An 18297-nucleotide genomic window follows, 5' to 3' on the forward strand; every position below is an offset into this window, starting at 1 on the left:
TTTCTGAGTCAATGAGGACTAAAAGTGTTTTTGGAGGAGTTTTTGGAGACATTCCCTGCCTACATGGATGACGCTACAAAATGATCAAACCTTTTATTCTGAAATAAAAACGTAGCACATGGGTGCATAGAGATCTTGTCATTATTTAGTTAAAAGAGCCAGTTCACACAAGGACACCTGCTGACATTTAGCTTCAGGCAGCCGGAGCCCTTTGTGAGTGTGTCCGGGGATGTTGGGGGAATATCTGAAACCTTGAGTCTCCTGCTTCCGCAACCTTTAAAGCCAAAAAGGAGACACACCAAAGAATGCTCCGTGCTGGTGCACGCAACACATTTCAAGAATCAAGGATAGTTTTCATCATCTTGCAGGTTCTGAGAACATCACGAACGCCACTGAAAGCACATGATCCAGAAAAGGAAAGGAAATATTTAAAGTGGACATCAGAAAGCGTTAGCATCATCACAAACACCAGCTGGTAAAAACAACAGATTCATTCACTCATTGCTACCATTCCTTACATGTCAATCGTTGCACTTTGCAGGTGTTTCATATTTAAAGTTTGAGATTCATTATTGATATTTTTACCTACCATTGCCGGGTCTCTAAGAATCTGCCAGCCTATTAGTATGGCACGTCGCTGAGTCGTTTGCTAATTGTCTGAGTGTTTCATGTGTAGGCTACATCGTTGCCTTTTGAAATCTCCTGCTGATTCCACACCTACTCATCATTAGAAACTAGGAGCTGTCAAACATCAGGAAGGTCTTAATGCTCATTTGTTTTGAGAAAGTTACCCAAGAGCTCAAAGGTTTAAGATGAATGAGAGCAAAGTGACAGAGACAGGGCTCTGCTAATCAGCACTCGGCGCTTAAATGATTCGGTCTTTTCTTTTGTCTCTTGTCTGTCTGTCTCTGTCTCTGTCTTGCCTTTCTTACTCATCTTGAGTTTATTTCTCTTTGCTTTAATCTGTAGAACTTTCTATGTTCACTGTTGTTTGGCTGGAGTTAACTTGGACTTTTTTTCTTGGGCCTTTACCTGCTTGGTGTTCAGATTTCTGTTGAAAATCGGTAAATTACTTTTGTAAATTTAGTCTCTACAACTTAAAACAACTGGGACAAACCTGCCTTTTCCAGTGAAGAATCGCACATGAGCTAATGTCATTGAATAAAATGTGATCAAACGAATGTAGAAAACTGGTACCGTTAGTGTCACAAGATAAAGATTAAGGCCCTAAAGGGACTTGAATCACTGTTCATGCACACTTTTCTACAAATGTGATTTTTTATTGTGACAGCATGGAGTTCGAGCACTTCTCGTCACGTATTTAATATATGTGGGGATATTACATGCAGTGGATGACCATTTCAACTTTTAGCTCATTATCTTTAAAATTTCCTGAGTTGAAGCTATTTTTGGCTTTGTTAATATCAACTATCAGTGGCAGCCATCTTGAATTAGATTAAGTTCCAAAGCAAACCACATGTAGATGTGCATCTGGTCATAGCTTCATGAGTTTCATAAAAATCTTTCTGGGGATTTATGACATGTTTCTCTTATTTTTTTAAACTCTTTATTTATAAACAAAATAAGAATCCGCACACTTCAATCTGCGATGTAGGAGTTTATTGGTCAAGCTTTCGGTCAGAGACCTTCATCAGGAATTGTGGAGGTTCACACCAAACAATCCTTAGTTAAACAGGTCATTTTGAAACAGGTCCTGTTTAACTAAGGATTGTTTGGTGTGAACCTCCACAATTCCTGATGAAGGTCTCTGACCGAAAGCTTGACCAATAAACTCCTACATCGCAGATTGAAGTGTGCGGATTCTTATTTTGTTTATTCCACTTTTTGCTCCAGCACCTTCCCAGACGAGCGGTGACTCCTTCTACTATATTTGAACTCTTTATTTATGAAAGGTACATCATTATTTTACAATAATATTTACATGTTTTGCAATCTCCAAAAATCTTTCTTTGTAGGATAACATTTTCGTTACATAACCCCTTTTCCTTTTGACATATCATTTTTTAAATTTTATTTTTTTAAACTTTGTGAACTATAGGTGAGGGGTGCGCATTTGCGTCCAACATCAATCAGCACCAAAACCAGTCCGGAGATTACTTGTACATTACCTTATATTAAATATTATTTCCAATTAGCCCAGATCCTATTAAACGTCTCTGTTTGCAATCTAAGGGAGAAGGTAATTTTTTCCATTGTATAAATGTTGTTCACTATGTTTTCCCATTCCTCGACTGTTGAGGAGTCGGGGTGTAGCCAGTGTCTGGTTATGGTCTTTTTGCCAGCTAAAATAAGAATGTTAAATAGATATTTGCTAGAGAACCCTAGAGAGTCGTTCACTTTTCCAAAGAATATTGTCTCAAAGGTGAAAGGTATGTTCATTTTAAGTATTTTCTCTAACTTTTTGCGGAGGTCCGACCAAAAATGCTTAATTGGCGGGCATTCCCAGAAAATATGACAATGACTAGCATCCTGGCACCCACACTGCCTCCAGCATTTAGGTTCTATCCCAGGAAAGGATTTCTGTTTTGGAGCGACAAAGTATCTAGTAAAGCATTTCCATGAGAATTCTTTCCATGTGAGTGAGTTGGTGCATTCCCTAATAGATCTACAGTAATTTAGCCATTCTTCCTTTGAGATAATAGCTCCACCTTCGCCTTCCCATTTGCTTTTTACATATTCAGTTGAATTTGATTTTTTTAGCTAAAAAGGCCCTTCTACAATCTGGAGTTATTTCCTCATTTTGTTTCTGATTTATATGCAGCAATTAATTATTTTAATATTGGTTCTTCCAGGTCTATGACATGGTTAAGTGTCTTTTCATAGTCATGGCGTACTTGTAGATATCTAAAAAAAATCTTGCTTTTCAAGTGAATACTTGTTTTTTAGGGTCTGGAAGTCCATTATTTGATTGTTTTCGGTTATAGAGTATAAGGTGGTAATTCCTTGAGTTTTCCATTTCAAGAACCTCAAATCTGATTGGCTAGGACCAAAGTCAGGGTCATACGCACACCAACGCAGCACTTTAAAATTTTCCTGTAAATTACATTCCTCTCTAATGGCCCTGCAGAGTTTCATCTGTCTGCACATTGTCTATAGTCTTTATCAAGTCCTGGTTTGCTAGTAATGCCTGAATTGGTTTATTTTTTGTTAGTGAGGTTTCCATCTTGAGTTGCAATCCTTATTGCATATATTTAGAAGTGGTTTTATCTGAGCTGAATAAAAGTAGTCCTTTAAGTTTGCTAGGGCCATGCCTCCTCGGTCCTTTGGGAGTTGTAGAGTTTTATATCTCTCTCGTGGTATTTTACCTTGCCATAGGAACCTTGATATTACCCGATCCCATTCAGTAAATTGCTTTTGGTTAATTTCAATTGGAAGGCTTTGAAACAGGAAGAGAAATCTCAGTAATATATTGATTTTTACTGTTTCAATTCTTTGAATGAGGTTACATAGTGGGTTACAATTCCATCTCTGAATATCTGTCTTAATTTGTGCCAGAAGCAAATCATAGTTCAGTGTTTTCACTGATGTTATCTGTTTGGGAAAATGAATTCCCAAGTACTTTATCATGGTTTGGTCCCATTTCTAAATTTTTCTTGTAAATGTTTAGTTGGTCTAAAGTTGAATGTAAGGACTTGGGTCTTTTGAATGTTGAGTTTATATCCTGCATAATGGCCAAAAGACTCTAGAATATTCATTAAGTTAGTAAACGATTCTAATGGTTCTGTCAGATGCACCAAGACATTGTCCGCATACAATGCTATTTTATGTTGTTCAGTGCCAATTAGAATACCTTTAATATTTCTGCTTGTCTTATCCATTGGGCTAATGGCTCGATGTACAGAGCAAAGAGCAATGGTGACATTCCGCATCCTTCTCATGTTCCTTGATTTAATTTTATTGAGTCAGATAAGTATCCATTTATTTTAATCCAGGCCGTAGAATTTGTATACAAAGCCTTAATAGCCTTAATAAACTCTTCTGGGAATCCAAATCTTTCAAGGACTTTATATAAGAATTTCCAGCTTACCGAATCGAAGGCCTTCTCAGCATCCAAACTGACCAGCAGGGCAGATAAATAATTTTCTCTTATATGATTGATAATATGTAGAGTAGGTCTTATGTTGTCGCTTGTTTGTCGTTGTGACATGAATCCTGTCTGGTCAGTGTGGATAAGTTTAGGAAGGACCTCCTTTATTCTCTCTGCTAAAATTGATGTATGTATTTTATAGTCAGTATTCAGAACTGAGATTGGTCTAAATGAATTGCATTCTCTTTTATCTTTTCCTTCTTTAGGAATGACGGAGATTGTGGCTTCTCCCCATGATGGCAGTATTCTGCTTTCCTTTAAGGCTGCATCGAATATTTGGTGGAGGATTGGAACCAATTCATTTCTGAATGTTTTGCACCATTCAGATGAGTAGCTGTCAGGACCTGGAGATTTGTTTGTTTTTAATTTAGTTATTGCGATTTCAATCTCTTTCTTTGTGATATTAGCTGAAAGAAGCACCTCCTGATCTTGTGATAAGGAGGGTAAATTCAGGGGTTCCAATAGTTTTGTAATTTTTTGTTCATCCTTTGTATTAGGTTGTGAGTATAATTGTTGATAATCTTTTAGAAAAGCTATTTGTATATTGTCTTGTGTATTTACCAAGGTATTAGAGTCTGGGTCTCTTATTCTATAGATAGTGTTATCTGCCTGTTGTTTCTTCAGTTTCCTTGCCAGGAACTTTGAGAATTTAGCCCCTGCCTCGTAATAACGTTGCTTTGTATAGACCTTTTTTTTTCTCAATTTCCTGTGAAAGCAGCGCATTTATTTCATTTCTTAACTTTTTTTAGCCTTGGTATAAGATTTGAGTTTGGTTCCTTCTTATGTTTTAATTCCACTTCCTTTATCTCTTTTGTTAAGGTTTTAAGTTGAGATTGTCTTTGTTAGTTTCTGTATGAACAGAAAGAAATAATTTTCCCCCATTGTAGGCCTTTAATGCATCCCACACTATCTCAGGACTAACTTCCCCATTATTATTGGTTTTAAGGAAGTTTATAATTTCTTCTTTAATGTGCGTCTTAAATTGTGGAACATTGCGAATGCTTGAATTTAGCCTCCATTGTGTTTTACCAGGTCTCTTGTTCATTTTTAACTCCAAAGACAGTGGTGCATGGTCAGACAGATCAATGCTGCCTATTTCACAATCATGAATTTTGTGAAGATATTTTTTAAATATGAAAAAAATATTAATTCTAGCATAAGTTGCATGGGAATGAGAGTAGTGTGTATAATCCTTCTTTGTTGGATGTAAACTTCTTCAGAGGTCAATTATTCCCATTTCCGACATATATATTTTCAATTTCTTTTGTAAAGGAGACTGGGGAGAGTCTTTTGATGAGTCCAGTTTTGGGTTGAGCTTCACATTCCAGTCTCCTCCACAGATGACATTTTCCTTTAAAAAGGGAGATCTGAGCCTGGAGGGGCATAAATGTTTAGAAGTGTCATTTTGATACCTTCTATGTTGGCTTGGATTAGAACATATCTTCCTTCTCTATCTTTTGTTTCAGAGAGGAGCTCAAAGGAGATTTTTTGGGATACTAAAATTGCCACCCCTCTTCTATGCACATGTCTATATGATGAATGAAACACATAATTACAACCACGTTTTTTATTTTTTTTAATTTTTTGTACTCTTTAGAATTCAGATGTGTTTCTTGTAACATTACGATCTGTGCAGCTTCTTTTTTCATTTTGTTCAGTATTTTAGTCCTTTTGACTGGGTTCAGTACTCTATTAATGTTAAAGGACATAATTTTTAATGTACAGCTATCCACCATATTTCCTTATTGATGTTTTCCCTGTTAGATTATCTTCTATGTAGATACGGAAATGACAAATGCACACGACTCTGAACGTTGTGAACCATGAAACATAAACAGTACAGAACAGTAACAGAACAAAAGGTACTTTCTTTAAGACGTCTGTGTTTTTCTTACACCAACCCGCTTCCAATGTTGAGGCTTGTGTCAAGTAAGCCTTTAAACAGCTCTTGATGTTGTTAGAGCTTCTGTAAAGGGACATCCTGCTGCTCATATTGAGTGGGGCCCTTTAAGGTGGCTGCCTTTGTATAACTCTCCCCGCTGTTCCTTGTTGTATCTCCCAATTATTTGACAAAGCTTATTTACAAAGTTGGGCCAGAAAAGCTATCATTTGTAAATCAGCATTACCATACAAAGTATGTAAAAAAAAAAAAAAAAAAAAAAAATTGTTCACAACTAAAATTGAAGAGGTGGGGTTAATAAGTCCTATTACCAAGGTATACTTCCGAGAATACTTCTGAGTTAAATCAGAATTCAAAAGTTCTGTTGAACCGACTTATCTGTCCTGTTCACTGTTCCATCTTCAGCGAGGGGATCCTCGTCTGAACGCCTGCAGTTTCTCTTTGTAGAGCGGTCGGATGCTCCTCTTCTCCCGGTGCTCCGACGCCGGCTCCGCTGCCGGCTCCGCTGCCCCTCCTGGGATGATCACCGTCCCGACGCCTCTGCTCCCCATCTCCTGCCATGTTAATAGTCGCTGGATATCCCGTTGGTCCGGGTTGGTTCTGGAGGGTACGATGGTGACTGGAAAGCCCCGTGTTGTCATGTCCTCTGTTGCTTCCGCTGCATTTTTGTACAGGCGGTTGCCATCGCTGTAGAAAACTCTCAGTTTTTTTATTTTTCTTTCTTTTAAGATTATTTTTGCCTCCGCGTATTCGGCACATTGCCTGAGTGGGACAATCATGATCCACATAGAAGCGGGTTCCGTTATAAAACACCTCCTTTTTTCGCCAGGCTCTGTGTATCACTACTTCCTTCAGCTTGTAGCTTGCTATTTTTGCGATTATCGACCGGGGTTTCCCCGCGGAGTTGGTGGACTTCAGAGCTAATGCTCTGTGGGCTCTTTCAATTTGCAAAGCCGTGTCCGGTGGGAAATCCAGCGACTCTGTCAAATCTTTCTCCAGAAAACCGGGAGCGTCGTTGCCTTCTGCCTCTTCAGGTATTCCATACACCCGAATGTTGTCCCTGCGTGCGCGCCCCTCCTGGTCCAACAGTTTAGCTTCCATCTCGGCCTGACGCTGGGTTAGCCTTTTTATCATGGTTGCTGTGGCCTGCAGGGCTGTCTCTGCTTCTTCGATCCGTTCCTCTGCTTCTTCCAGTCAGTCATTGGTTCTCTGCAGCTCTTGTTTAATTTCTGTCAGTTGATGTTTTTTATCTCGTCTGAAATCCCTCAAATCATTCAGTATGCCTTGCAAGCTAGTTTCTCCAATCCCGTCCTCGTCGTAGTAATCCTTCGGTGGCGAGTTACCCCGGTTCGCTTTGTCCTGTGTCGCCGATTCTTCCACATTAACATTTGAAGGCAAAGTTTTCCTACTTTGTGTAGCTACCCTGTTTTCCATCTTGTTTTCTTGCATATTTCTAGTTTGATTTGAGACGTTTGTCAGGGTTATTTTAAAAGTTGTTCGAGAGCGTGAAAATTAAGCTGCCATCTTTGTCGTCGTGACATATTTTTCGAACAGTGAGTCCAGCCTCTCTGTGACTAAAACATTTTCTTTAAGATGTCGTTTTTCTTATCTAACTTCCATTAACACGTCCGTACTGTTTTAGTTTGGCTCCAAGAGAGTAATGATGCCTTTTGTCAAAAACAGGAGCAGTTTTCACCCCGGCTGGCGTTGCACAGCAGCCCACTCCAGCAGCGGTAGAAATTCCCACACAGCCATGCCCACCCTTCGGTGCAAATGAAATGATCATGCTGAGCTCTGCAGGATACCTCCTCCCACATGTTTTGTTGCCTTCCATATTTATTAAAGGAGACCTGGTAAAAACAAAAAAAGCCAGGCTTTTAACGCGCATCATTTCATTTTGAACCACCTCTTCTCCCCCCTTCTTCTCTGCAGATGCCGACTGTGTTTGAACAACTGGATTTCATCAGCGGCGGTCTTTCAGCAGCCTCAGACAAGTGCCTCCACTAAATGTCAGCCCAGCGGGCTCAGAACTGGCTGTAACACTCCAATCCCAGCCAACACACTGATCCACTTCCCTCTAAGTGTTTGGTTTTCTTGAACTTACATGAAACAGCGTTTAGATGAGGTATTGTTTTAGGCGTTTTATGAGTAATTAAACCTTGATTCTTTTAAACTTGCCACGAGTGTCGACAGTAAATTTTGAGGAGCTGGTGTTTCAGGCTTCGGCCCTCCATCGTCTCCTTTTGTTCTTCCTCAGCTGTGGATTTTAGCTCAAATCCAGACGTTAAAACTTAATGCCCTGGGACAACGCAGGCATCCATGCTGCATGAGGATCACACGGGTGAATGTTAAGGTGCTTTTCACTCGCAACTTGTTACAATCTGCAAGTCAGCTCTGCAAAATCCCCACCTGTGCAAAGCAAGTGAGAATATGATTTCCAATGAAAATATTTCCAGAGTAGGCAAGCCATAAAATTGCAGTTTCCGGCGTTGAAAGCTTTGTCCCACAGTTTTGCAGGTGGAATTTACATACATTAAGTCTGGAAAACAAGTGAGATTCATGGCTGACAGTGGTATGAAAAACCCATTCGCTTTCCCTCAGTTTGCCTCCCTCCCTCTCCCCTCTCCATCACGCAGACAGCTCTGCTTGTTCGTGGCTGCTCATGTGTGGCAGCAGAGCTGGATGGAAAACATATTGCCCCATCAATCATGTCCCATTCTTCTCAGCTGCTCGCTCCAGAACGATGGAGACCGAGGCCACACTGAAGTGCGTTTATAAAATGCAAGGATGACGAATATGAATCCAAAACGCGTCACAGCTCTGCGGCGGCAACAAACGGTGTCTGTGGCCTGATCTCGTTCAGAAGATGTTCAACCATCGGGTGAGTCACCCGACTAACACCAAGAGTCTTCTGTGTTCAAAGAAGACGTTCTCCTCCGTTTTATGTTGGTGGATCAAATGAAAAGACTTGAGCGAGACGGAGGAGGAAGATGTCGCTTTTTATCAACGTCTGGCTGATCTATTCAGTTTATTTTTTATCTTTTAAGTATTTTTTCTGCACTGAAAAATGAGAAAAACGACTTAAGCACAGACAGTTCTGCCACAGTAACATTACACTAACAGAAAAAACTATTTTGCCCTCCTTTCATCCCACCTTTTATCCTGGCTACAGCTGTAGCCTCTGGGCACGGGCATATGTCACCTATTTGTACTCTGGAGAGCATTCAGTCAGAAGTTAAACTCTGAATGTTGGGACACTTACTCATTTTTCTCCAGAGCCAGAAGCAGCCGCTCACCTTCCACCTCCACCCGGAGCCTCAGCGATGCGGGGTGATCCTGAGACGACAACAAAAACGACAAGAAATCAAACAAACTTCCACCTAAGTCACACAGTCAATGAAAAAATGCATTTGAAAGCGTCAGCTGGCATGGGATTAAATTCAACAACACAAATCAAACCGAGAATATTAAAGTGACTCTTTAAAAAAGCTTGTGGGTGGGAGTGAACAATTCTAGCTGAAACTTTAACGGAGCCACCGGCACGGTGAGAAAACATCCAAGAACACCACTGTTCACTTGATGAGGAATCTTTATGAAGCTACTCTGTATCTTAGAACAAGAGCTGGGAGGATTAGCTTTGTGTTTCTATTCCATTTGACATTAATCCTGCAGAACGCCTGCAGTCACACAGCCCGTGTGTCTCTGTTAGAGTCAGATGAAGTGGCTCTGCTTCATATATCACTTCTGTCAGTCAACCACACACTTGCACAAGGCACAAAAAGACACAAAAACTGAAGAAATCCTCCCTCTGTCTTATATTTCCTATATTTTTTAGCCACACACACGCACAAACGTTCAGCTCATGTAGTTCAATTTGGGTCAGCTCCAGTGTATAGAGCACTGCTCTGGGTTAAGTCATCCATCACCCCTTGTGAAAAAAAGAATGTCAAGTGGATCATAAGAGGATATGGAAGTGGAACACTTAAGGTTAAAGGCAGTGTGATCCCCAGCTTATATTTCCATCCCGACACGTTTCCAAACGTGTGATTAGACTCAAACTGTTAAATCCACTCCAGCATTCTTAGTTCCAGAGAAAATATACGCCCTGCATGGCTGAACTTATTATTTGGGGTTTTATGCATTTAAAGGAGCACTAAGAGTCACCTTTGTTTGGAGTTTCATCCCATCGACTGATCAGAGATTTTGTTTTGTTTGTTGAGGGGTGAAATAATCCCCTGAGAAACAACTTGTTAGTCTTAACCAGAAGATTTTAATTCACAAATGAATTGAGTCAATAAGCTAGATGCTGTTTTTTTAGGTTTCTGGCAGATGCCGTTTCATTTCTGCAGTTTGAGAATAGAACAAAAAATGGAAAACTGCACAGAGAAGAGCTGAAAATATTATATTGCTTGATTGTGGTTTTTAGGCACATTTTATTCACAGAGGCAATTTAATGTACTTTCCATTAGCAAGAATAGCAAGCACATTAAAATCAACATGACAAAATACAATAAAAAATTTTAAAAGAAAGGTAAAATTAAAGTTAAAGGGTGAGCAGTTACAGTGGAGAATGTGTAAAAAACATTCCTTCAAAGGCTGATGAAAACAAGAAGGTTTTCCAATTTGATTTGACCCTGCAAACAGTCAACGTCGCATGGATGTGTAGATCATGTCTGTTTTGAGTCCGTCGGTCCAGACCACATCTGTGGAACGTCCAAACTAGGTCTTTGGACAGTGGGAAAAGTTACTAGAGTTGGGGCACATTGAGGTCATGAGGAAGCTGATTCCATCTGTGAGCAGCATAGTAGCTAAAAGCAGCTTCACCCTGTTTGGTTCTGACCTGAGGTCCTACTAGCTGACTGTTTCCTAAGGATCTCAGAGCCCCGCTGGGTGTATGTACAGGAAGGAGATCCAACATGTATTCTGGCCCCATGCCATTAAGTGGTTTATAAACTAGTAGAAGCACTTTGAAATAGATTCTTTCATTTACTGGTAACCAGTGTAGGGGTTTCAGAACAGGAGTGATGCGCTCGGTTCTCTTCTCAACCAGTGTTGGTCAAAATTGATTACACAAAATATGTGTTTACATACTTGGAATTACCATTTTTAGTCCAACCTGTCAGTCTATTTCCAAAATATCTCAAACACTACTGGACAGAATCATTACATCATTAGATGTACATCTGTTACAGTTAATGTCAATTCCATTCAAGATGGCTGCCACTACAGCTAATAGACATGAAACTTTATAAATTAGTAGTAAGTAAAGTAAGTTAATTTTATTTATATAGTACTTGATAAAGACAGAATCACCAACTGCTTCACATAGATCAAAACAAAATGAAACATAACGATCTTAAAACGGAAATAGATTAACATCAGAAAAAAATAAAGTAAAACAAATGAAAGATGATCACAAATTTGAGTTAAAAATAAGAAAACTAAAGATTAAAGTAAAAGCAGCTTTAATTAAAAGGGTCTTTAGCTGTTTTTTTTAAGTGTCCAGACTGTCAATGCTACATTAGGATAAAGGAAGATCATCCCAAAGTTGGGGTACAACGGTCTGGATGGTGTGATCACCTCGACTTTAATATCTGGTCTTTGGAACTTCTAGAAGGTTCTGGTGTGTGGACCTGATGGTTCGGGTTGAAGAAGAAGAAGAAGAAGAAGAAGAAGAAGAAGAAGAAGAAGAAGAAGAAGAAGAAAATATCTTTTCTATAGTGTCTCTCAAGTTAAAAATCACGAGGCGCTTCACAAAAACAAAAAATGTAAAAATTTAAAAAAGAATTTAGAAAATGGTTAAAAATATATTTAAAATGAGCAAAAAATAGACAATAGTGATTAAAAATGTAAAGAAAGAGCGAGAGTAAATAGGAAAGAGGGAAATCAGTGGATCCTGAGGAAGGTGGAATAGGTAGGGAGAGCAGAGGGTGAAGAAGGTCATACAAAAGCCAGCCTGAACAAGTGAGTCTTCAGCTGCTTTTTAAAGGAGACCACTGAGTCCACTGATCTCAGTCTCAGGGGGAGAGAGGTCCAGAGTCTGGGGGCCACAGCAGCAAATGGTCTGTCACCTTTGGTCTTTAGCCTGGTGTTGCACAACCAGTAGGCTTTGATCACTGGACCTCAGGGACCTAATGGGGGTGTAGGGACTAAGAAGATCACCAATGTAAGATGGTGCTTGTTCATGTAAGGCCCTATAGACCAGAACCAGGATCTTGAAATGAACCCTGAAGTTGACTGGCAGCCAGTGAAGCTGGAGGAGAAGCGGGGCTATGTGGGTGTGTTTGGAGGACTTGGTCAGAAGCCGAGCACAGGCATTCTGAACCACCTGCAGACGGTTCAGGTGCTGAAGCATTCCTCTTACACAATCATGACCTATGATGCATAAATCTGTTTTAGAACCATTATTGAAAATGCTTTTAAACTAGAAACACTACATGCAGTAAAGGGCTTTTATTCTTTGCAAGGCACATAATCTCAGTGTTACTTTGGTAATGATTTGATAAAAATGTTGACTTTAAGATGCAGCATGCCATTAGCAGTGCAGCCTTTTCCAGCTACAAAGAAATGTCATGCAAAACATGAGAAAGGGCTAAATGAACTTCTGAAGACATTTTTTCATTGGAACTAGTACAGTTGTTAGAATTACTTTGGAAGCATTCCTAGTTTGACTTTGTGTGTTTCCAGTAAGCTGGAATGGGGGAATAATCACATTGAGTTTTATCAGCTCTTAACGAGTCTCTAAACAACAATCTGACAAGGCCATTTCCTGTAAATCCTTTCTCTTCTTCTGCTTTGTTAGAATATTAGAATTCCTAAAAGCTAATCAAAAGCTAATTTATAGCCAAAGATGTTCTGTCACCATTTCTCTGTCTTTGTTTAGACATTACTATTCCGTTTTCTCACACGACAGTTCTCCTGGTCATTGAACGCCACATTTTACATCCCACAGCAGCTCTCCTGGTTCTTCCAATGGATTAAATTATGCCGTCCTTTGACACAATACAACTTATCATTTTATTAATGCCTATGGATGCTGTTTGGTGCTGATCGGTAACATCACTTACAGCTGAGACATTTGCGATATGCTGATGTCTTATAAAAATTCTGGAAGGGCTGAATTTGTACGGAGACACAACAGCTAAGAGGACCGAGCCATCGTATCTCCCGGTCAATTTCCTGCTTCCAGAAATTACCCTGAAGTTCTAACAATGGAAACAAGCCTGAAGTATGTTTCAGCAAGCACTCCTTTTACAAAACAAAAACATTTTTCCACCTGTTTTGCCAGTCCACAGATGCTTTTTTTTTTGCAGTATTTTCAGTAAAAATAGGTTTTATTTATTTGAAAATCAATGAAGTTTTCTGTAGATTTCAAACGTTTATCCTGCTTTTTGTGAATTTGATCTTTTGTAAGAAGACCAAACAACGCAGAGACACGTCAAGTCCTACAAACCAGAGAGGCAAACATATTTGTTTAGCTCCGTACATTCACCTGCGGTTTGAATTGGCTGACTGGCTTCCAATCTTCTCCAACAAGATGAAGAGGCACCGTCGTCTCGTAGCTTTTCTGCTTTTCTGTTGCTCCGTGTTGATGAAGTGTACTCAGAGGATTCCCTGTGAAGGAAAACACAAAACCACGTGGTGATGCTCCTCATTTCTTCAACATCCGCAAACAGAAACCTACAGTAGAAGCACACCTTATTTTCCAAATAACACAGATAAAATGTCATCCCTGCTATTAATCCCACGCTCTGTGTTCATTAATAACATCAGAACACAACCTGACAGTTACGCTGCTTCCATGTGTCACTTAAAACAGAATTACAGTGTTTGTATATGTCACGGCTTTAATAATTCACAACCCACAAACAAGGCTCTCTGAAAGTATTTCGTGTGTCTTGCCTGACAATTATCCACTCCAACACTCTGGGCATGTGTCCACCGCCTTTTAAGAGGCTATCAGTATAATGGTGCCTGTCTTCTCAGCCATAGAGACATGTTTACAACTCTACTAAACAACAACCTGAAGCATCAAGCGGTGGGAACTGTTGTGTCAAAGCAAGTGATCACCACTCCGGATGCATAGATCTCCACACAACTGAGGGATAGTCTGATGCTGTTGTAAACTCTAATCCTGAGGTTGTTTCCAGGATGTTTCACCGGGAATAAACACATCTGTAGGGCGATAATCATTCTTCTCTCTTATTGTCCTAACAGGGTGTTAACTGTGGTTTTAGTTATTTCTTTTCATTTTTTGTCAGTTATTTCTGCATTTCTTGACTTCGTATCGGACAATATGAAGAGTCATGCACATGAAGGCAAAATGAGGAAAATACTGGTGTAAAAACTAAAAGCTGGATTCCATTCAGACAACAAGCTTTGTAATAGTTTGACAGAGAAACTATCATTCAACAGGAGTGCAATGCAACCTTTGTTAACACACTTACTATGCTATTTCAAAAGGTCTGCTTTTCAGATATCAGCCCGATTGCTACAATTAGTTGACTTACATTTAAACTTGAAATTTGACCCCGAAGTAGCTGCCGGCTTCTGAACCGCCGTCCTTTTAAAAATACTGCTGTGTATTCTGGGTAATTTTTGCCCAAGGCTAGACTACAAGACACCTCCAGTGTATACTCGCTCAGCTAGCTAAATGGCTAACAAACGGAGAACAGACGCCTCGGTGGAACATGAACATTGGAACACGTATTGGCGGTTCCTGATGACGTATCTCCAAGGCAGTCGGGGCGGGGCCAACACATCAAGGCAAGGTACCTTGGCATTTAGAAACACCCTTACAGCCCCTCCCTTGTATTTTAGACTAGATTTTAATGGTTATACGTTACGAAGCGGCCAATACTTTTCAACAACTGGACATCATTTAATTCATTTTCAACAAATTTGATGGATATTTCCAGAGAATAATGGTAAAAACTACACAACATCACTTTGAATCCCCTTTCATTCTCATGAGGCATAATTTGAATTTGACCTAAAATTCCATGTATTTGGCTGCCCAAATGCATTGAGCTGTTGCCATGTGTTTGGTTGCTGAGTAGGATGATATTAGGACAACACACTGAGGAAAACAAAATAAAATCAACACAAAAGGCAAGACTGACCAATAAGAAATAACTAGACTCCCAAAAATGAGTCTATAACCCAGCGGTGGGGAACCCTGGTCCATCGAGGGCAGCTATCCAGTATATTTTAGTTTCAACCCTGCATCATCACACCTGATTTCAATCAGCAGGTGATTAATGGGCTTTAGCAGAGCTGCAGAACAGGTGAATCAACCACTGTGTCAGAAGTGTTGAAGCAAAGACATGCAGGATACTGGTCCTCGAAGACCAGGGTTCCCCACCCCTGATATAACCCAAAGATCATGTTATACCCTGCTGGATTGGCACTCACTTAAAAGTACATTCACCCCTTACATTTATTGCTGACATACCCAGGCTTCTACAAGATAAAGCTGGAAACAGTCTCGACCCAAAACAAACTTTTAACCGAAGAAGAAGCTCTCTAAATTGTACAAATCATGAGCAGACGGTGTCAGAACACAGTGGTGAGCCTCTGGAGGCAGGACGTCGCAAACAGGGTTTCAGGACTAATCAGCTTCCTGCAGCGGGGAGTTATTTTGTTGCAGTGGTGTCTCTCTAGGACAGCAGGGGTTGTTAGCACCATTTGTTTCACTACAAACATCCTAAATCAAATGTTTGTTCCTTGTTTTTACCCCCCAGCGATGATCCACTAAGCGTTTCCAAACAGCAGGGAGGCAAATTTAGTTTGAGGTTTGAAGTCAGCTGATTTGTGAGAAGTTATTATCAAAGCTTAATTTTTGCCACGTTTTGAACTCGTAACTCTTCTCCATCTTGATTTTAAATCATGTTTCAAAGCAAATAAACATAAAATCCACCCAAGGGAAAACGCTTGTCATAGATTATTATTACTAGCAGATTCAAGGTTCCTTGAGGCTCACATTGCTTGTTTCTTCTTGTACGTGACTCACCCAGCTAAACTGCTGAGTTTGCTATAATCCAGCATTATTAACCCCGGTCAGGCACAATGATCCCCAGCTGAGTTTGCTCTGCTTATCCTCTTGAGGAAACCAACACTCTGGAGTTTGTCACGGAGCCACTTCAGCTGATAGCCGCGGAGCAAGAGGTGACCAGCTCAGCAGTCCTCCGGCCCGATGACGACGAGAAGCAGGCTCCAGTGAGGACCGGCCGGTGTCGCATACACACAGCAACGAGAGCGCCATTCTCGCCTCATTAGTCCCAGAAAACAACATGTGAGGGAGGTGGCTATGCTGAGCTAAAGGAAGTTATGAGAAAAGACAAAAAGCACAGCGTGGGAAACCCCACAGAGGTTTGTGACAGAGAAGAGGCCAGGTCCACGTTATGGTGGAGCTGATTTATGAGGCTAGAAGACACACACACACACACACACACACACACACACACACACACACACATGGATGGCCAATAGACTTATTTTCAATAAACTTCACTGATGAGTTTCACAACTGTGAAGCACTTGGGTCCTCAACTTCAAAGCCTGTGAGTAAATAACCATTTTGTTGCACTGTGCGCTTTAATTCCTCGTAAATGGAATATTAGAGGAAATTTCTTTTCCACACTGTTGACTGTTGGTAAAGTTGGAGCGCGCCATGATGAGGAGTAACATGTAGTGTGTAAAGCGGCTTTTGTTAGCTAAAATGTTACAAGCAAGGGCAATAAGGGAGCGATAAAAGTGGCAATAAGACCTGTAGTTTTATTTATATGTTCAATAAAGGAGAGTGGAAGCAGAGGTCTTAATAAAGCAGACTTCTGGCCATAATCACCTCCCTTTATGCTCCACTGTACAAGGTGAGTTTGTGTAATTTATATGGCCTCAATAAAGTCAGTAAAGGGCAGGAGGACTGTGTGTCTGTATTTACTCATAGGTAAAAGTAACGTCACACGGCTCTGACTGAAACACAACAGCCGAGCTTTTACTTCAGGGCATCGTTGGGGAAACAAATCACATCTATTATCTACTTTCTATGTAAAGCCATTGCTTTATTTTATGCTAATACACAACTGGCTCACTGGAGCGAGGGCAATAAAGCTTTCACCCAACTACTGATGGAGATTTATATGCTTTTAACCCTGACTAAATGTGACAATAAGGCCAGGTCCCAATCTCTACGTTTGTGACCAACATGAAGACTGTGGGTCCGCTGGTGGCGCTCAGGGCCCTTAAAGTGGTATTTCAGTTTCAACTATTAGAGAAAGTTTTACTAAAAACACAGTTAACCGTCATGAGCAGAAGTTGAAAAGCTGAAAAATGGAAACTAAGGTTGTAAAAAAGGATTGTTGTTTTAGCTCTATGTAACAGGAGGCTCTTTGTTGATACATACATACATACATACATATATATATATATATATATATATATATATATATATATAATTTATTTATTTTTCATTTTTAAGCGCATGTGCGAGTGGCTGTGTGGCAAAAACACATTATGGCCTGCTATCCATGCGCGACATACACTTTCAACCATGTTTGCAGGGGAAACCTCCGATATATGAACACTTTATAATCTAAAGGCAGAAGGGGGGTTTAGAGTGAAGCTTAAAATCTGTATTGAAAACAAAATTAACCTCCTGAGACCCAAATTTGTATTTGGTGTGATGTAAAATGAAATTAAATATAATTTTGACAGGTTTCCTAGAAAAACAGAAATAAAAGATCGTTTTTACTTCAATTCAATATCAAATGTTTCTAAATAATTTAAAAAAAAAGTTTGAGTTGAAGGGAATAAAATATTCTAGTGCAAGAAGCCAGTGTTTGTATATGTAGATGTATGGCTAAAGGAGGTTAAAGTTATTAAAAGCCTGTATGAGCTCTGGGGTGATGGAAAACGTTGGTCTGATTAGCCGGTGTTTTTTCCACAAATCTGCCGGGGAGACATCTATTCCTATTTAACAGAAAGCTCGGGTCCCTTTCAAAACTCTGGAGGCCTGCAATTATTTCATTTCAAGGAAAGTTGGACCGATGTCTTCTGCAAAACAGAAAGCCGTGATCGTGCTAACAGCAGGAGTCAAACCCAACGAGCAGAGCCACAGCATCATTCTCATCACCTGTGGGTGATGGCCAAAGAAACCTGATAAATCCTCACTGCTAATGCAAAACCGGGTAAGTCTTCATGAATCAGTGTCCTTATTTATTTCTTTATGTGTTATTATATTGATCGCGGGTAGAGACACCTGAATCAGCACGAAAAACAACATAACTCC

At 40.0% G+C, this 18297-nt stretch overlaps 1 protein-coding gene across 2 annotated transcripts in view; it reads right to left on the minus strand.

The window, feature by feature from the left end:
• Positions 1-18297, minus strand: part of LOC107387781 (disintegrin and metalloproteinase domain-containing protein 12) — a 147362-nt gene that overhangs the window by 106239 nt on the left and 22826 nt on the right. For both annotated transcript variants that reach the window (XM_015962959.3, XM_054749266.2), the window contains exons 2-3: positions 13501-13622; positions 9271-9344 (exon numbers count right to left, since the gene is read on the minus strand). In XM_015962959.3, coding sequence (XP_015818445.3) covers positions 9271-9344; positions 13501-13622 — 196 coding nt within the window. The remainder of the gene's footprint in view (positions 1-9270; positions 9345-13500; positions 13623-18297) is intronic.

Source organism: Nothobranchius furzeri, chromosome 16 (genome assembly GCF_043380555.1).
Source record: "Nothobranchius furzeri strain GRZ-AD chromosome 16, NfurGRZ-RIMD1, whole genome shotgun sequence".
NCBI classification, from domain to species: domain Eukaryota; kingdom Metazoa; phylum Chordata; class Actinopteri; order Cyprinodontiformes; family Nothobranchiidae; genus Nothobranchius; species Nothobranchius furzeri.